This window comes from Sturnira hondurensis, unplaced genomic scaffold (assembly GCF_014824575.4).
Source record: "Sturnira hondurensis isolate 20B ecotype Veracruz unplaced genomic scaffold, ASM1482457v3 Scaffold0016462, whole genome shotgun sequence".
Taxonomy (NCBI): domain Eukaryota; kingdom Metazoa; phylum Chordata; class Mammalia; order Chiroptera; family Phyllostomidae; genus Sturnira; species Sturnira hondurensis.
Genome location: NW_028089093.1, coordinates 8226625 through 8248250, shown reverse-complemented (window position 1 = coordinate 8248250; position 21626 = coordinate 8226625). Strand labels below are relative to the sequence as shown.

Sequence of the window (21626 nt, the reverse complement as noted above, 5' to 3'; positions counted from 1 at the left end):
AATTCGCCTCCCTGGGAGGTCTGGTAAAGAGAGGCAAGGAATTGAAAGGATCTCAGAAAGCACATAGTCCGTAATAAACTTTTTGACTCGGGGTTAGGAAAAAAGCAATCAGTAGGCACAAATAGCTGCACTGCAGTGCTGTCAGCCCCTTTGACTTTAGTTCCACAGTGTATCTCGAGCTTTGAATTTAAAGCCCTCCTCAGTTCCCATTATTTCCTGGGAGGGAACTGGTAGGAAGGAAAGAGACAGTGTCCCCAGATGACCTCTATTTCCTTTCTCTTTTATTCCCATTTTCTTTGCGGCTGTTCTTCTCTGGTTCTGAAATTGGTCCAAACACCTAAAAATCACCAGTGTGACTTATCTTTCAGGATGCTGCTCCTTTGCTCCATGCTGTGAAGAAAAACCCCTCTTCATTCTGGTTTCAATGAATTAAAACTCAAAACTCAGAGAAAACAAACCAAACCTGCATAGAAACAGGTTGACATAAATAATGTTCGAACTTGAGTTTAGCCGTAGCGTGGATAGCAGACGGTGTTCTCTCCTATTCAGTACCCTAATTCCTTCCTTCTTCAGTTCCCCATAGTCCTGCGGTGTCTGCGAGCATCAGCGTCCCACTAGACAAATACCTTAGACAAATAGGACAAGTTCCAGGCAGCTCGTAAGCTATTTATTTTAATATTTCATTTCCTAAGTCATGAATGTCAACACACTTTGAATGCTTAATGACTGTAATTAAATTTTAAAAAATTTAACCATCACATTTTCCATTTATTGAATTAGACAACAAAAATGAAATAGCACAGGTAAACCAAAGACCAATAAATACATATCATTCAGTAACCATATCTTTTCTTTCTACATTTGGTTTAAGGTGAGGAAGAAATAAAAGCATTTTTCTGGAAGAGAAGCAGGGGAAGAGAAAAAGAGAGGAAGAGGGGTAGTGACACCACAGGTGGGTAGTGAAAGGATGAGGTGACACGGACAAAATAAAGGGCTCGTGGTCATCACCCAGGAATGCCAAGTGCACCAAAAAGTGGATTGTCAGGGGTCGGGGGTGAGTGCTGAATAGGTGGAGCACAGAGGTTTTTTAAAAGGGTAGTGAAAACATTCTGTACGATAGTATCAGGATGGGTACACGTCATCATACCTTTGTTCAAACCTGTAGAATGTACAACAGCAAGAGTAAACGCTGAGATAAACTATGGACTCTGGGTGATTAAGATGTGTCAGTGTAGGTTCATCCTTGGTAACAGAGGCCCTGCTTTGGCGGAGGCTGTTGATAATAGGAAGGCTATGCACGTGCGAGGCCAGGGGTATGGGAGAAATCTCTGTTCCTTAATTTTGCTGGAAAGCTAAAACTTCTCAAAAAAAATAAAGTCTTTACAAATGTGTGTGGGGGGTAGATTTAAAAGCAACAAAAACAAAAGCACATTGATTACAGATGAGAGCATATAGCTGGTGTGTTGGGAGCATGTCTGGAGGCCCCAGCCACTTCACTACAATGGCCACTGAGGGACATGGGGGTGAACAGGCAGTGAAAGCCCTAGTCTTTTTCCTAATGTGTGTTTTACCAAAGGAGCCATAAATAGCTGCTCAGGATTCCTTAGTTTCCTTGGTGCTCCTCACCCCACCCTCATCAGATTTTCCTTTAGAAACACTGACCTAAGTCATTTTGTTTTCGTCATACACTCACTTAATAGCATTTACTGAACACCTACCAAGTGTCAGGAATGGTGCTCCACACCAGACAGCTTACCTGTTTGTCCAGGGTCAGGTAGAACAGAAAGCATTCTTTCACTTTCAAAACAAACAATACCTGCTAGGCTGGTCGCTGTTTGTAGGACACTGTTTAGTTTAACGTTTAACAGTGTAGTCTGGCCTTAGTAATATCAGTTCTTTTGTGCTTCACAAAGCTGGGTCTACAATTACCTTTCTTAGTAACTTGTTTACTTTGTGGCTTTGGTCTGCTGTCTCCAAGGTCCCATCAGGCAAAGTTCTGACTTTAAATTACCAACAAAATTCTACAGTAACTTACAGACATGAGAGATGCCAATATCTCGTGTTCTTTCCAGACATTTATTCCAGCAGGAGCTGGATTCATAAAAGAAACATCTTTGCTTTCAAGTAAAAAAACTGATGATTAAGGCTCTCCCCTTGTTTTAAGTTATAAATTAATAATTAACTCATGATTGCTTTTAAGATAAAAAAGGAAAGGAGGGTAGGCTAATTCTCTCTGAATCTCTTCTGATTTATTGAAGAACTTAGAAAAAGCTTCCCAAGGGTAAAATTTTGCCACATTAATTTGTATTATCTCATGTCATCCTTTGAGGGTCCTGCAAGTTGTACCTCACCCCATTTTATTTTTTTTATTTTTTTTAATATTTTTTTATTTGTTTATTTATCTTTAGAGGGAAGGAGAGAAGGAGAGAAACATCAATGTATGGTTGCTTTTTGTGTGTCCCCTGCTGGGAGTTGGCCTGCAGGGAACCGACCTGCAACCCTGGCATGTGCCCTGACTGGGAATCGAACCGCGGTCGTCTGGTTCGCAGGCCCGTGCTCAATCCACTGAGCTATGCCAGCCAGGGCTGTACCTCACCCCATTTTAAAGATGAGAAAGTTATACTCAGAAAATAAATAAATTGTTCAGGTCATGCAGCAAGACTCACATTAGGCATGACTCACCCAAAGCCTAGAATGCAGTAGTGTTTTGTATCTAACACCTGGGCCTACACGTCTTTGCTGTGTTTACTGTGCCAAGGCTGCGAGCTAAATCCTTGAGAGAGAGTAGTGAGAGCTGAGAGTTTAGTTACCAGGGATAGACTTGAAAATACATTTCTAAAGCTCAGAAATCAGGCATACCATGGATTTCTCTTTATGTTTTTTTCCATACTAGTAGTGGAGGGAAGATTACCAAGAAAATGGGGCCATATGGTGGGAATATCTTGTACTAGCCATTAACAACACTAAGGCTGAAAACGTCCCAAGTTATCAATTGCCTGGTCCATCACCAGGGCCATGTGAATATGAAATCAAGTTATCGGTTCCACAGACATTTCCATCCTTGAAATCACCACATTGTTCGACACAAAATGTTCTGTCACTATCACAGACTATAACACTTGGTTCAAATGGGGCATTAACACATCCTTTTCACTCACAGTCCAGAAAATCCTGCCTATAAAATACCCAGTCTTGTCATTACCATAATTATCATGAACATAAAAAATAATGCTTCCTTAAAATAAGTGTAAGAAATAACTAATGACTTTGATCATTTCTCTTATGCTTCAAATGGTACTTAAAACCACACTGTGAAAAAATTACTAAAATAATCATTATCCTTTGTATAATTTACATAATATTCCAAAATGTCAGATGTTGTGCTAAAGACTACTTACGGCACTAGGTCCTGTCTATTGAAACCAAGAAAATAATTTAAATCTTCGCTCCGCACCTTTTTAGGAAATGTTTAAGTGGTATAATTTCGGTTATGTTTTGTTTTCCTTTCTTTGAGAATGAACTTACAAGGCCACTCCCGCACTGCAGTGGCTCTGTGCGATGGGCATGCATGCATAGTGCCATCTCTGGATTCCTGCAGACTAAATCCCTCTCCCAAACCACGGACTGGTTTTACACACAAAGATAAAGGAGCAGTCTTTGCAGGCCCTCCCGCTAAGAACTCCCGATGATGAGTCCAGCAGATAACTGATGAAATAAAACGGGCTCAGCTGACAGGTAACAGCAATGACCAATTTGATGTCCGATGCCTTATTCTGTGGCTGCGGAACTGAGGCCACTGAGTGATCTCATCGCAGACGGAAAGAAGAGGCCTCCTTGGTGAAACACTCTGAGGCTAACTAACAAATCTAATGTGGACAGCAAAATAATATGACAGTACAAATTTTTGACAGAATATTCCATTGTAACAAAATGACCATTGCATATATTGACTAGTCAAGAAAGTATTGGTTCTTTATTGTGTATGGAACAGTGTCCTCACAAAATTTTGAAGAAATGATTTTATACAATTAAGTTATTTTTTCATCCAAAATTGGCCTGGTTCATTCCTTTACCAATTTCACTTACTGCTTTTCTTCACTCTGACTTCTCCTCACCCTATCTCTATACTAAAGGATAACTGTGTTCCCAATGTAATACCCAACATTCAGATATGAAATAAAAGACTCACAGAGCCATTCAGAGGCTTTTGTGTATCCAGATGCACTTTGGTGATGCACAGGCAATATTTGTCTATAATGCATATAAAAATACAAAGACTAGCACCATCCACAATCTTTACACAGGCTTCTTCTATAGGTACCTTCTGTGTAACCCAAACTCCACAAAACATTGTAATTCCTTTCATTTCACCCAGTGGCTTAAAAACACACACGCACACATACACACACACAAATACACAGTTTCCCTTACTTAATTCTCAGGGATTCCTCCTAATGAGATGTGGGCATGACAGTTTATATTTACTTCTGGGCCCTATTTTGACTAATTTCTTTATAAGTGATACCCCATGACCAGTTTTTGTTTATTAACCTCACAGGGATGTGTGACGAATGTCACAATTGATAACACCTAGTTACTGCTGAAGAAACAAGGGTATGAGCCGGGCCAGGAAAGACTGGCTTGGTCACTGCCTCTTTCTCACCTGCCCTAGATATAAAAGAAATGCTACAGCCTCCAGAAGGATCATTCAAAAATGCTCTTCTAAAATTCTGTCTCTTTTTTCTTCATGTATATAAATGGGAAAAAGTTTTAAATGTAACATATAAAGCAAATATGTGTAGTAAGTGAATATACGCTCTTTTATGACAAAAATATTGACTGAGTTATGGGAAACACACAGGTGACATAATCACCTTCTAAATTATTATAACAAGAGGTAAAATGTATGGAAAATGAGATTTGGAGTGCATGAAATCTATCAAGATAAACCAGGATTTTATGCTAATTAGGGCCAACTTCTGTTTTCTCTAGCACTTACTGATATCCAAGCTCATGCCATTCCCAAAGGGTTTTCTCCTTAGGACACATTTCCTTTCAACCTCAGTTTATGGCAATCTTCAGGGAACAGTAATACTGTAATTTTTAGGTTAGAAAATGCTTCCCCAGCTATTGGCGTGCCATTTGATTCTCTCAAAAATCCAGTAAGATATAGAAAGCACCATTACAATCCCTATTTTCTTTTTTTTAATATATTTTATTGATTATGCCATTACAGTTGTCCCATTCCTCCGCTTCACTCCCCTCTACCCTGCACACCCGTCCCCCACCATTCCCCCCTTTTCCTTCATGTCCATGAGTCACAAGCTCTTTAGATTCTGTATTTCCCATAGTATTCCTGTGCTTCCCCCAATTTTCTACCTACCGTCTATGCTACTTATTCTCTGTACCTTCTCCCCCTTCTCCTTACAATCCCTATTTTCAACTTAAGGAAACTGAAGCACAATTACCAATTGTTCAGCAGGGGTGTCAAACTCATTTTCACCAGACCACATCAGCCTCCCAGTTGCCTTCAAAGGGCTGAGTGTTATTTTAGGACTGTGTAAATGTAACTACTCCTTGACTAGGGGCAAGGAGCTCGGCATTGCTGCGGGGTAGAAACAAGGTGCTGGGCTTGATAAAACAAGGTGGAGGGCCACGTTTGGCCCATGGGCTTTGTGTTTGCCACCTGTGGTTTAAGGGGAAGGACTTCAGCTGTAGACACCTCTCACTACAAACTCTGAGCCCTCTGAACCACAACAAATCTGTGTAAAATGCTTATAATATCCATGTAGATGAACACTCTCTACCGCACTCTTTATATATGTGGATATACATTTGATGCTCAAATCTACATTTACAAAGGCAATACATTTTAGGAATGATCATCTGCCTTATCCACGCCTTCATGTAGCTACCTTTTCACTGAATATCCTCTGCTTAAGCAGCCATTGTCCCTTGGCCTCTGTGCTTGTGTTGTTCTTCACTGGGACTCTGAACACCTACCCAACCTGCCAAGCTCCCTTGATTGAATTGCTGGAGCTCTCCATGTGCATTGGGATTTCTTCTACGACATAGGGCTTCGCTCCTTTGTTGTTTTCTTCTTTGAGCTCCACTACCGAAAAAGTTTATGTGCCTTCCCTGTAACCTCCTTAATGTGGGATGATGAAAGATAAGGTGAGAACAGACCTCAGCAGAGGGAAGCAGCTGAATCCACCAGGACTCTTTCCTCCGCTTTTGTCATGAGGACCATAGCTATTTTTCAAGAAAATTCTTGGGGGTAGAATATTATAAATTTGAATTAATAACATGAATATGACCCCCTTTATGGTATTGGCTATAAAGTTAGCTATACTCTTAAATATTCATACACTTTTAAATACTTGCCTGATATATTTAATCTCAACTCACATCCTTACTGAAAATTCTTACAGAGTAGGACAAAAATCTTGCTATTTTAATCTGCGAGGTCTTTATTCGTTAACCCCACTTATCTGATACCCATAAAATACATTAAAAATATGTATTGCCCCAACAAGGGAAAATATCTCATTTGTAATCAATTAGTCTTGCACTGTGTTAGCATATTTGCTTAAGGTGGAGTGGAGGGAAAATTCAGCAAGAAGAGGGAGGAATTCCGCTTCATCCCACTGTGGAGAGTAAGGCAGAAGATGCTCCCTATGGGATACCCACTTTCTGCCTGGTCTCCCTCCTTCTCTGCCTTTTCTCCCTTTTAGTCCTAATGGTCTCTTCTCAAGCTGTGTCTTAGAGCACCCCACTTCCAAAGATAGTGATGGATGGGGAAGAGAGAAAATGAAAATGGTTGGATTGTATTTCCCTCTGGACAAATTTTCACATCATTTAACTCCAGCTTTATATATGACTCTTTGGGAAGAGACCTAGGCTTGTGGTCTCAAGCGTCATCTGGATAACGGAGGCTATAAGAAAAACGCTTGTCCATCTCCCATATGGCATAGAGCGCAGCTACCAGACGAAACCTTGCGTTAATGCAGGAGGCCCCCTCCAGGGAGGTGGGGTCAGGCAGCAGTGTAGAGGTGCCACATCGCTTAACCTAGCGCCTCTTGTTTGGAAGGATCAAGCACTTGTTTATAATTTTAATGACCCAACTGCTGAGATTTTACCATTTCTGATATGATTTAAGATGGCCAAAGATTATACTCAGAAATAGCCTACCCATAGTTTTTAGATACATCTAAATGTACGTTGAATCCCCAAAGGCAGAGCGGCAAATGCGCGCTTCATATTCCATCAATGGGACTGCAAATTCCTGCTCTGGCAGCCCACCGCGTTCCCTTCCAGGGGGCGTTTGCTATGTTGGGTTGCATCCCAGGTGTGATCTCTTAGCCGACTTTGCTAACTAAACTGCACAAGCGAGAACATTCTATTTTCAGGTAACTCTACACTGTCTTTGTACAAAAAGCACCATCTTGCACATTCTCAGTCAGTGCCATTAAAGCCAAAGGGAAATGTCGTGGGAGTTTTCAGTCTAGTGCACACACAGATCCTAGCAGCTCTACTTCCACACCATTTAATCCAATTCATAAAGTCAGTTACAGTTATCCCTTGAATTAAGAGAGATTTAGTGAAGGTGAACTTGATGACTATAGTATGCATAGCATGTAGTTGCATTCGGGAGTTTTGGTATGCTCCCACCAAATTATAAGCCCTCTAATAAAATATTAAAATGAGATTATCTTTGAAAACATATTGATATTGATCCATCAGAAAATGAGAAGCCTAATAATGAGGTATAAAAGGTTAATTCTGGAGATAACCGAATGGTATCTTGCCAAAACTGACAGCTTATATATCTACTTGTGCACATAAGAAAAACAACTCATTTATTATGTTTTTTTCTGACATCCTTATTTATTTGTTCATATTCCATCATGTCAAATTTCTATATTTTGATATATTTGATGATTACCTCTCAGGAATATGCATTTTGATACATCCCATGATACATCTTCCCAAATCAAATGATGTCTATTAATGCTAAGTAGTATATTTAAAAACTTTACACATTTAGTGCCAATGTGTCTTTTAAATTCATATTACCTACTGGAGAGTGTTATAGGAAATCTATTTAAACTAAAAAAACAAAAAAAACAAAAACCAGAATCTAGCTATTCTAAACATGCGGGATTTCTATAATTAAAATTAACTGTTGATTGTCCAATAAAAAGACAAAAAGATCAACCATGTCATTTAAAACTGAGACAGGTCTTCCTTTTTGTTTCTGCTACTAATAAACATTACACCTATATTTTAAAAATACAGACTTCTGTTCATTCTCCAGTGAGGGGCAATTTGAAAGCTTACACAATTGGAAAATGGTTCTTATGTAATTTCTGTTGTTGCATCTATTATCTGTCTCAATGTCTGGTAATAATAAATACTTCTTTCCTGAAAATGTATTCCAAATTTCTTTTAAATCAGCAAAGTCACACTTTCTCTGAGTGTGGGTTTCATTTGTTGCTTGTTTCTTTACAGGGAGAATCACCAAACCTATTCATGACTAGCTTTTACTGATCCTGATGCAAAAGCTATCTTTTGATCATTTATTTATGACTAAAAGCTGCTTTAAAAGACATAGTTGCAGAACTAGATATTTAAGTACTCTGACAGGTCAGCAGGTAAGCAATATGAATTCATATTAAAAATTAATGCAAATGAGTAGCATCTAATGTTTTAATCAATATACATCAGTTTACAAAATTGCTAATAAACTATGTTTTTGTCACATGTAAAAAATTATAATAATTCAACAAGAAATCTAATTTATTTCACATGTTAGTTAGTCATTTTAATGACATGATTACCACTTTGTTATCATGAGTAAGGACCCATTGTGTTTGTCAGGAATTTTCCTTTTTCTCCCCCTCATCCCCATTATGGACAACACAAAACAACAAAACAATTGCACCTCTACTTCTAAAGCCTTTCCCAGACATCCTTGTCTCCCATAAATTGGTATTTAAACACCAACTGATAACTCAGTGTGTATTCAGCCCCTCAAGGCTGTTAACAAACTGATTTCTACCCTCTTCTGTTGCGTCTGCTAATGAGTGAACTTCTCACTAGTAAAACCTAACATTTACAAGATAAAAATAACATCTGTAAGTTGGCACGTGATTTTGCACTACCTTCGGCTCTGCTAAGATGACATGTTAATCAGAGGTACTTAGAATCTTAAGTCAGTTCTGCAATAATTTTTCAGGTGCATTTTAAGGGTCTGTGAAGACCCAAGGTCTATGATGAATGACTTTATTTATTTATTTATTTATTTACCTACCTACTTATTTAACAAAAGGATCTGAAAAGGTGACCTACCTTTATGTGTCAGGCGTAGCCGGGGGTGAGTGGTATCAGCTGTGTGACCTCCCGTCCAGAGCTCCAATAAGTAACCCCACAGGAGCCAGGTGAGAACGTAGCCCGCGGATGCCATACTGCCTCTCCCGGTGCAAGCCCTCGGATCCTGAATTTAAGGCGGGTCTGAGTTTTACTTAGGACTCCCCTCCAGGGGCAGCGTGGGAGAGGCTTTGTGAGAAATCGAACGCGTTGTCATCAGAGAGCACAGTTCCAAAGTGCCATTTGTCAGGCGGTATTTAGATATGCAAAACCTTTCTTTCCTCGGACAGTTGTTTATAAGCCGGGAGCAAGAGGACATTCCAAGGAGTGAGTCTTCAGAGCCACGTCCTGTACGCAGTTCATCAACTAGGCTCAGGAAGAAACTGTATTTCTTAGTCACTTCTGCAAGCGGCTCATTCAGGAAAAAGCCCCGGAGCACACGCACTGCCTTCCTATCGCTCAGCTCTTCTCCTCTGGCTCCGTGAAGCCTCTCAAGTCAGCCTCCTGCACTGACTTGCCAAACAGCTAGTTTTAATTCACCTTTCACCTTGCTAATTAAAAACAAGAAGTGCCATTCCCTCTAGGAGTTGCAGGATCCACCCTGCAGGGAGGGAGGGATGCGGCTCTGTCAGGAGCTGTGTTTACAGGGAAAGTTCAGGCGGGGTTGGGCAGCGTACTTGCAGTTTCTAGGAAGTGTTGCTGGTGCACGTGCCCTGCTCCCACCTCCCCCTCCCTGGTTTCGGGCCGCGTCACTCAGAGGCTGGGGCAAAGTCAGCGCGGTGGTGGTGGGAGAGGGACAATCAGGAGCCAGAATGCTGCGTGTAACCGGCAGATTATATAAGAATCTATAACAAATAAGGATGTTGTGACAGGGAGAGCGTTTAAATGCTTGGTCACCAAGAATAACCCTTAAATAAATATGAATTCATTTTAAACCATCAATGTGGCACTCTCTAGTACCCAAATCGATTTTTCAGCGTTTCCACGGATTTTTTTCCACATTTATGGTACTGCATATTGATTATATCTTACCAATGTTATTTTTAACTCTTGAAGAGAAGTGTATCTCAAGAGCCCGAAACAAATGCTCTCTCTGTTTCATAGATGTGGTAGAACGGACAAATTATTTTGCTGAGGCAAATTCTTCAAATCAGTTAAAGCAGATCACAAATTTTATCTCAAATTTAAGACTAATTTTCTAGTAATTTTCTCCTACATGAGATAACTAGGGTAAAGTCGAGATTTTCTATCCAACGAACCCCAGGAAAGCACATATTAGAAAACTCAGGATGTGAAATACTTTAGGTTCAACTGCTATGCACTTTCAGAGTTTATTTTCCTAGACACTACTTTGTGTAAATAAGCTTAACACAATAGGTCAACTTTACAATCCACTTTCAATCAATCTCAAAAACTAAACCAAACACTGTAGCTGTTGGCATGGCAATGAACAGTATTATTTTAAGATATCAGTGAACTTGAATAGGTTTTTGGTAGTTGAGGGTTAAATGGTAAACAAATTTTGACTGTGATAAAACATTTTCTTATTCAGTATTTTAAATGATAATGATTAAGGACACTTCTTGAGAGATACATTTTTTAAATCACATAATTATTACAAAAAAGATAATACAGGTTATCCTGATATTTTGCATTATATACATACATAAGCAAATGTAGAGCTAGGCATTCTCTAACCATTTTCCTAGGTATGATGTATTCTGTTACAAGAAGAGTATATTTAGCAAAATGTAAATGTCACAGGATATTATAAATAATTAGATTTCCAAGGCCTAAAAAAGATAACAAATGCTAAACATTATTTAACAGTAAATTCACATGAAGTATTTAGAGACTTTTAACCTGGGGTGGTCTCTGTGGGCACTTACATATTTTAAAGAACAGTCTGATAAGCTACAGAGCTAAAAGTTGTAAATGTGATGCATAGTACCTTGGGAATCCTCTTTCACTTTCTTCCAGAATTGAAGTAACTAGAAAGTAAATAGCAACTTTTACATGTATCACCTAATGGTAAGATTCTGAAAAAGTAAATATAACTTTTATTACAAATATATGGCTACTCTTGTACACCTAAAATTATATCTCAGATGACGCAGTACATGTCCTAAATCAATTATGTAACTGAGACAGTGTAAGATGTGTCCAATTTCATTAGGATATCAAATGCACACCAGTAAAAATCAATGTGGGGATAATTGTTATGAATGCCAGGTATGTACATACAAGGTACATACTGAGATTCATCTTTAGTTGTACATGTTCTCCTTCATATTAGGAGAGTAAGATGTGTCCCATGCCACAGTAATGAGTTTCTTCGGTTTTCTCAAAATGTGCTCTGGTTCATCCTCCGTCATCAATGCCATTGCGTTGTCCCTTTAACTCCTTTCTTTGTCCTTCTACCTTTCTCTCTAGCTTACATTAAACATGCAGATGATGCCCCAAAAGTTACTATTAAAAAAACAAAACTAAACATCCAGAACTACCCATGTGGCTTTAGTCACAGGCAACAGAATGAAGAGTCTTTGACACCAAATCTGTCATTAGCATCATAAAATAAAACAAGAACCCTCAAAACAATCATATAACTTGTCATTCAAACAGGACATTTGTGAGAGTAAAAGAGCCTTCTATTTGTAATTATGTGAAAACTAAGAATATTATAAACAAATCAGGATATCAAAATCATCTTTCTTGGGAGAGATTTCTAGGTATCATTGGAAAACATGGAAATGGAAAACAAACAAACAAATGGACTTGCCGCCAAGAGAGAGTGAAGAGCTTTAGTGAACAGACGAGCTTTGGTACCAGCAACAATACTTGTTCATATTATGATATTTTATATGAGATATTTTATGTGATATTTTATATCTTCTCTTGATTTGAGAAGAGCTAGACTACCAGCCTGAATACATTAAATAACATAAAAAATAAAGATAAAAATAACAGGCAAGATGGGAAATGGCAATTCTGAGGGTATGCCTGGCAGGCCACACATCTTATTCCAAAACCGTGTATTGCTAGGGTCACAACATTGTACGGAGAGCAACTCAGTGTGGGAGAAAAAGGAAGGGAAACTGAGTATGCCGCAGGAGGTCCAGGCTCTCCCATGGCGGCTTCTGCCACTAGTTCCCCAGGGGTAACAGCAACTGGCCTCTGCAGCAACCCGCCCAGCCTGTGGTCCCAGCCTGCCTGGTCTGCATCCTGTGGGGTACTTGTAAAAAGGGCAGGTTCCTGTGTCTCCACTGCATGGTCCTGGATTGCCAAGTTGTATGTGCCAAAGTTTCAGTTTTACTGTGATTCCTTTAGGTCAGTGTTATTCAACCATTAAGCCTCTGTTCATCATGTTCATTATTTTTATCATAATAGCATAGTATCTGCAATTACAATTTAACTTAATTAAAATAAACCATTTCCTCATTGGCTTGATGTCCTACTTATATTTTTCAAATAAACTTGAAAACAGCAAAAATTGTAAAAGACTGTCTCTGTATCACTTAAAGTCATCTCACATACTGTGGGAGACAGAGCTAATGGCATCAAGAATATTCATTCATTTTTCCCTTCCTTCCAGAAAGATGGGAGAGAGAGATGGCATAGATTGGTTATAGATATAGATATAGATGATATAGCTATAAATACAGATGATGATAGGGATAGAGATAGAGATATCTGGGAAACGACTTCCCAGCCCCTGTGCCATTTGACTAATTTTGACCCTATTAATAAAAGCAAAAGTGTGTGAATCACATCTAGTCTGAGGCAGTAAAATACTTCTCATTCTTCCATCTCTTTCAAGTTTTTTCTTCAATGAAAGAGTAGAAATGTTGAATGCATACATGTTGTATGCATACATTTTACCTACTATGCTTTAGGAAACATGCTCTTGGACACACATAATAGCATGAACGAGTCACTAATACTGTATTTCTTCCTATCGCTAAAACTACTTCAGCAGAAGTGACTGCAACAGCCAGCAAGAGATGTGAATGCTTGGGGGGGAAAGTAAAAGATACAGTGATTCTCTATGTCATTTTTAGAATGGCATGGGATATACCCTTGGGGTTTCAAGTTGAACGGTGTACAAAAATGATGTTGTAAGCAGTATTAATAGGTGAAGATACAGGTTATAGCACTACATCTCACTATCATTACAATTAACACCATTAAGAAACCAAAGTTTCACAATAGCAATGATGATAAACTTTATCCACAGTGGCCATGGCATTTCAGGGTCGAGAATCCTCCTTCTACTGCTAGCCCTGCAGCATCTCAAATGTCCCAACATCAGCTGCTGTTACTGCTGGGGCCGCCATCCCTACTGCTGGGTTTTGCAGGCAAGACTGCTGATTCGTTTATGGGTCAGTCAGTTCAGATGCCTTACTCCACAGAAGCTGTGAGGGTTCCAGAAGTCTGCATTGACCATTTCCCACATTCACTGATTCAGGAAAAGGAAGATAAATAGACAACTGAGTCCCTCCTGATTTGTGTAGGGTATGGCCATCCCGTGAATCAGTACCATCCAAGATCGAATCCAGTTGCCTGTCTGAAAGAGATATGGCTGGTGCCTTTGTGATGTCATCATTTAAATAACTAACAATTCAATAAATTTCTCTTTATTTTTTCATGTTGACCATCTATTCATTACATTTGAGCAAAAAGTACACTGTATAAAAAATTTCAAGTCCTTTGTTTCTGACTTGCACTAGGTTTATTCTCATTTTCTTTTTGATCCCTGACAATAAAGAATAGCAAAAAGCGTTCTGAGCATTTTATGCCAAGTGTTGCCCTTAATTGGTTTTGATCAAAGAGCAGTGATTGTTCTTGGGCTCTTTCTATGGAAAAATAAAATTGGTATGTGTGACATTGACACTGAAAATCCTTTAATTTGTCGGTCCTGAGAGCTTTCTCCACAGTCTTCCTTATGGGTGACAGAGAATTCCTAAAAAGAGAGGGACCTCCAATCAGCAGCTTTAAAAAAGTGCAGCAGAAACTTCCATCACATATTGTTTTTCAGGTCTGTTGTAACACATATTTCTGTGTTATTGGTGCCACCAATGGTGAGTTGTTTATAATACATGAACAATATTCTCAAAACCCAACAGAATACATCAAACTGATTCCATTTTATTGGAATAAAAATAGCAATTACTGTTAATTTGTTATTGCCTGCATACTAAGGCCATGAAAGTCACAATTATACAAAATTCATTTTAATTCAGACAATAACTCTATGCAATAGATAATATTTTTATTGCCACTTATATATAAGAAGAATCTGGAACACAGATGTGAGGTAACTTGAATGAAGTAAAATTCTGGTAAGCAACAAAACCACCAGCTTAAACCCAGACTCCAGGACCTGTGTTCCAACCATTACACTTCTCCTCTCACAGAATATTATTCAGATAAGATTCATGGGGCTGATTCCAAATTCTACACTGATAGAAACTTATCTTTAATAAATTTTAATAATGAACTGTATGAGGTTTTAAAATAAAAACCTTTCAAGACAATCAAAATCAGTCTCTGTAATTAAATTCGCCAGATACATTCTCCATCCAAAGTTGTGTCAGATGGTTGAGAATACTTTGTTCATCTATTTCAGGTTAAAGACTGTCAGCTGCACAAATTTTAGTATTTGTTTAATTGACTAGATATCGGGCCTTGTAGGCTATTAGGTTCTATACAAATCTTCTTAGCTTGGTAATTAGGCACAGCACTGGAGCTAAAGGCAGGAGGCAAAATTGCTAAAGAACATATTTCTAAGAGAACTAAGAAAGTAAGTTTTTTAATAAAAATTATCAGGTAATAATAGTTATTCTTACTTGTGGAAATATGTATAAATATGCACATATATGGATATATGCCTACACATACAGGCACATTCTACGGATGGTTATAAGAGAAGGAAAGGTTTGCAAAAAAGGATGTAAGGGAAATAAATTACTTATAAATAGTTACTGATGTTACTATTATTTTTTCCAAAAGATTCCAAGATTTTCAAACAACGTTAACACTAATGAATCTAAAATAAAGTCAACACTTTATACTCAAGCCCATTTAAGAAACAGACTCAATATGAGACCAATAATATATCCTATAAACTAGAGTAGAATAGTTACCCAGCTACTGGCTTCTTTAATCTCATTCTAGAATTTAAGACCATATATATATGTAGCTGGGTAACAAATATATATATATATATATTTGTCTTCCTGGAAAAAAGTGACCTAATTCTTTGAAGGTCATTTTATGGATTATCTTTTTAAAGGAGGGAAGGAGTGGGGAGAAGAAAGTAAGAAGTGATGCAATGTAATTTTAAAAAATGTTTCTTTACTTCAAGTCTTAAACCCTTGCTGTTTTCTTTACGATCTCCTTTTTTTTTTTTTTTTAGATACAATGGCCGAAGTCAGACCAGTTGGCGTGGAGTGATTTGTTTAATGAATATATTACTGAGTGTATGATATTTGCAAGGCACTGTGTGTAGCTTAAGATATTTAGAAACCAAAAAGTACTTTTTTTTTTGTTAATTATTTGTAACATTTCTTCAGTTGTTCACTTTGTCTTGACAGAAGATGAATGTCCAATGTGTAAGCACTAAGTGAAAAAAAAAACCTATCCCATTATGAAAGAAGAAAAGAAAGAACTTAGATAAAGCCAATGCAATTATCTATTACTGAGTTGGCAAGAAACTAAGCAAAAAGGCCAAATATTTTGCAATATATTATAGTGTCTTCAATTGTCATACAGTTGGCAGATGTATATAAAATTTTGTATATCATAAACCTGCCATCAACTCAATGAACATACCTGTTTCACATTAAAATAAATGGAAACAACTTTAAAGTTGTGAAGAATCTGACAGAAAACCAGAATATTCAAAATAAATCATATTTTGGCTATGAAAGTGAATTTTGCAGTTCAAAGGAATCACAATGACCAAAGAAAAAGCCTGGAAGAAGTCCTATGAAGACTCTTTTCCCCAGGGACTTCTATTCCTTAACACCATCCCAAATAACCGCCTATGAAAAGAAAGAATATAGTACCTAGAAAAAGAGAATGTGACGTTGAATCTGCTGGTGAGTTCCCAAAGATGAAGCCAGAAAACTAAACTCATTGTTTCATGTCATCTTTTATTTAGCTTTACTTCATTTCCACGTATGATTTGGAATATTTCTTATTGTGCATGAGTCAGATATTTCATAAGGCAGAATTTCAGGTATAGTGCCTTTTTATTTGAATGTGTTGTTTCATTGTTGGGGTTATTTTTGATGGGCAGTATGAGTGGTTACTTTGCATTACCAGGTAGTTCTGGCCTGTTCAGTCCCAGTACATAACACTAGCACCATGTGGAGGCCAAGACTGGAACTACATGTTTTCACTAATAAATGAAACCAGATTACAACCCATTCATGTGCAAAATTTGTTTATCACAACATAAAAGAATGTGCCATTTAATAAATAGGAAAATATTTCTTGTAATAATGTATTCATTAAAATTTAGCAAACTTAGTTGAAAACTAATCATTCCTAGTTTTATGACTCTTGGGTCTCATACCTAAAGCATCTCCAACATTGAGACAATGATACAATTGCATATAAATATGTCCTCTTTATATTATCCCATGTTTTTAATAATATGAACAGAATATATCAGTGCTCTAAACCCCAACCTCCCTCCACTGGCTTGCCTAAATAAATAAATAAATAAATAAGCAAAAAGAAAACAGTGTCTTTCCCCAGAGATCAAAACAGAAATGTTTCAAGCTAGAATTTCACTTTGTGTTAGGTAAGACCAATAAATAAGCATGTTACCAAGGATAAATTACTTTTTGTACGTACAGCTATATCCAAAATTAATTGAAGAAGTTTAATAAATTGGTTGATAATCTACAGGTACATCAATTATCATTGTAAGGAAGAGTACAAAAATGGAATTTCAATAAAAACTGTATACTCTGAATGAAATTTTAAAAGCTGAACATGAAAAGTAATTTGGTGTATTGTATACTTTTAATAAGTTGGTAAGCTTTATGCAGGACTAAATAAAAGAAACGTGTGTTGCAAATAAAGTTGGAAATCAAATTAAAGATTTTGTGAGTAATGTAAGTTTTAAAATAAAGTCTACCAAGTATTTTCAGTGAAGCCAGCTTCACAGCATTAAAAACATGGCATAGCATTTATTCCTGATTACCTGATTAAAAATTACACTAATTTGCACTGGCTGGTGTGGCTCAGTGGATTGAGCATCCATCTGTGGAAAGGTTGGTGGTTCGCTCCCTAGTCAGGACACATGCCTGGGTTTTGGGCCAGGTCCCCAGTTGGGGGCGTTAGAGAGACAAACAATCGCTATATCTCTCACACATCATGTTTATTCGCCTCTTTTTCTCCCTCCTTTGCTCTCTCTCTAAAAGTAAATAAATAAAATTCTTAATAATAATAATAAAAACTGGATACAAGAGACCCTTTTTAAAAAAAATGCTAATTTGCTTAAGTTTATAGAATGCTATTTCCTATAGTTTTTAACTATAACAATATTAACAGCTAAGTGATATGAAAACAATTCAAGCACAATTTTATTCATTCTAAATAAGCAGTCAAATAAACTAAATATTTCTCCCAAGATATTCTGTTATTCCCATTACTCAGTTCACACTCCTTGCATCAATCTCATTCTTTTCTACAGGAGCAAATAATCCCTCTCTACTGGGTAATGCCCAACCTCATGAAAAATGTAGTGCCAGTATTTCCCATCTAAAAATAAATCTCTCCCCATCCTCACTTATCCTCTAGCAAAAGACCTATTTCTGAGTTTCAATGTTTACTGAAATTCCTTCCAAGTACTGTCTATACTCTGTCTTCAGTTGTTTACCTCTAATTTTCTCCTGAGTCTACTCTATTAGTTTGAAAGAGGTTTGGTTGCAGATGGTAAAAAGATGAAAACAACAGGTACTTAAATATGACAAATTTGACTTCCTCCTCTGATAACCCCAGACCAGGGGTAGGTCTGGGGTGGGTGTGGCAGAATAATGAACTACAGCTAACATGAGCAACTTCTATCTTGCTTATCCTTCCTCAATCATTGGTTTCCATCTCACAGCTAAAGTTTCAGCCATAACACCCTCTTTGCAGCCAAAAGTAATTAGGAATTAGTGGAAAAGGACATGCCTTCTTCATTTTATGATGCTTCTAAAAACCCCTACTATTCCTGACCTTGAAATTTTTTAGTGCCACAGGATTCAGACCCACTCACTCCCTGTGATGAGTTTGTAAGGTGTGAATTTAGCTAAGCTAAATTACTTTTCTGAGAATTTCCTCTTATATATTTCTAGTTAAGTTGAGCCAAAAGGAAAACTTGTGGGAGATTGGGAGAGTGGAAAAGAAACAGAATCATTTTGTAACACACACATTTTCCCGTGTTTGCATCTGCAACTGCTTCATCTTCCAAGGAACCTCCTTCAGCTTTTCTGTTTCCTGGAACCGGTACGTGTGTTTAATGTCACGACCTGGCTTCTGCTGAGCACCCACAGCATCAAAGTCGGAGGCAACAATTGCTGATGTGGGTTTCAGTTTGTCCTTATCGGGTGCAGGTTTGTAGTTGTCGGTTCCAGCTTGTTTTTCCTATTCCATTGTTGGGAACCACCCTGCCTTGTTTCAGGAGCTGAAACCCCCCATGGCTAAGGCTGAGTGGGCGACCTTCCGACCACAAGCCACTAAGGAGACAAAGCTTATCTCCCTGGCAGGAGCTGCTTCTGCTCCTTTTTCCATAACTGGCCCCCAATGCTTGATCAGTTAGACAATGACAGGTAAGATTCCCCAAGCGGGAAATCACCTAAGACAGGCATGATCACATGGAGGCCCCAGGGAAGGACTTGGGGGGCTACAGAGAAAGGGGGTGATGGACCCTCACCATCCGGCTTTGACGAAGCCTGAGTGCTCAGTCTATCTGAGAGAAGTCTCCGAGAATTCTTTGGCTATCTGCCTCCTCTGCCTGACTTAAGCCTGAAAACAATGACAGAGGGTGGTGCAGCCTTCTGCTGGGAATGGCGGACTCCCTGAGGTTATCGGGTATAAGAAAAATTTCCTAAAAGTCCTGTGAAACCTGCTTTGCTAAGAGAGTTTTCATCCATATGATAAGGGTTCAAACAGGAAATGAGTGTGTCTCCCAAAGATCTGCAAACCCCCTTTCCTGACAGACACTGACTCAGACCAAGCCCTCAGATTTCTTTGAAATGTTATCTATTGTTTGTTCCTTACCGCCTGTATTCCTGTGTATTACAACCCAATAAAAGCCCCTGGAGGAAGGGGCTCCTGGCCCTTCCCTTTTGAGGGATCTGCCACCTCTCCTCCCCAAGCAGATCATGTCTTGGTAGTGTTTACTTTCATCCGTGGCAGACGGGGGATTTGCCGGAAAAGTTGCCCCAACATTTCACTTTATAACAACCTTCTCTCTTGACTGCCTACTCTGTGTAGTTAAAAGTTTAGCACCCAACATGGAAACATCAACTTTACAGAGACTTATTAACTAGCTTCTACAGAAGTATAAGATCAAATCCCTGTTAAAAATCCATATATATTTGCTATAGGTTTGACTTCTTTCATTAAACCTGACTGCTTACACCCTCCAATAATCGCATGGAAGTCCACAGCTTTTCATATGCCTATGTGCTGAGGATCCCAAATTGACATCAATAAAGTCAGCCCCTTAACCCGCCAACCCCAGTAGACTCAAATATATTTGTGTACCCAATTGTCTTTTGGATTTTAATGGACGTTTTTAACATGTTCAAAGCAGAACTGTTGGTTTCTTACTTGCCCCTTTCCCCTCAATCGGTGACCCTACTTCCCCCATCCAAGTCAGTGGAAATGTCTATGTCCCTTCCCACCAATATTTTTCTGTTCCATATCAATTAGAATAAAAGTCAAATTCTTACAGTGGTCTATGAAGTCCTTCTTGACCTGGTTCCTATCACACGTTCTGACTTATCTGTAGTTCCCAAACTGCCTTGAAGCACAATCCCACTTCAGAGCTTTTACACTTGCTGTTTCTTCTTCCTATAAAACTTTCCCCTTGGAAATGCATCCCTTACCTCTTAATAGTTCTAAATTTTTATTACAAGTCATAAAGTAGAAAGACAGAATTGCCAAGAAAATAAATGCTGAACATAATTTATTATAATTTATAATGCCAAACACTGATTTATTATATTTTAATCATCTACAAATATGTACAGTGATGTTTTTATCTGAAAGAATTCTTTTCATATCAATATTTAGAGTAAAAATGTTTGAAATCCTGCTTTGACAGTATTTTGCTCAGTGTTCTTTATCAAAATATTAAGTTTTTCTAGTATTGTTTTCTAGCATCTGTAATGGACATAGTTATGCAAAGTAAGCTTAAGTAGGATAAATATATTTTGAAACTGCTATGATTATATTCAAAGCTTTAATATACAAATATTTCTGTAATTTTTCTCTATTGTTTTGTATTAGCATTAACACATTAAAATATTTAAATAAATACTCCTATTTTAATATTTTGGCATGATGAAAAGATCTCCATGATGGTCTCTAAATGTGTTAGCTTTTTCCTACAATTTGAACAATGGTTAAAATATTGTTTTCCTCTTAAGAACTCTCTTTTATCAGGTACTTCTGGAAATAACATTACAAAAAAGATAATTGATTTTTTGAGAGTTAAATAACTTGGCTCTTGTGTCATTTCTAATGTTCCATATATTCAGAGGCATCTCTGTAGCTGTGGAGTGTCTCCTGTGTGTTGTTGAAGAGATGTAGGTACTGGGCAACCCAATACCTCTCTATTCCCACTAATGAAATGAATGAATGACCTTTTCAGAAAGACAATCTTGCCTCTCAGAATAAAAGGGAGCTAATATCTTCCAATCAATATAGGAACAGTCTTGAGAACATTTTCAACAAGGTCAGAATTTACAGGAGTATAAAATGTTTTTGAAAACTATGCTGAACTTAATCTACACAGAAAAATATTTTATAAAACGTGTGGCTTAGACTAACTTCCTTTATGTTGAGGGGTTAGTTTCTTTGTAAAAATTGACTTATTTAGAGGCTTTAAATGATATTCATTATCAAAATAATATTCATGTTTTACATGTTGGGAAAATAATATTTATTCTGATCAAATTTATACTCCTTGATTTGGTTACATTACCATGACAAAGCCTGGGTATGCTCAACATAATATATTCATTTTAATG

General features: G+C 37.8%; 1 protein-coding gene across 1 annotated transcript in view; it reads right to left on the bottom strand.

Moving 5' to 3' along the window:
* The window catches only part of SEMA3E (semaphorin 3E), a 256905-nt gene extending 246860 nt beyond the window's left edge, over positions 1-10045 (bottom strand). The window contains exon 1 of the mRNA XM_037066143.1: positions 9352-10045. Coding sequence (XP_036922038.1) covers positions 9352-9466 — 115 coding nt within the window. The 5' untranslated portion in view covers positions 9467-10045. The remainder of the gene's footprint in view (positions 1-9351) is intronic.
* Between the last annotated feature and the right edge of the window lie 11581 nt (positions 10046-21626).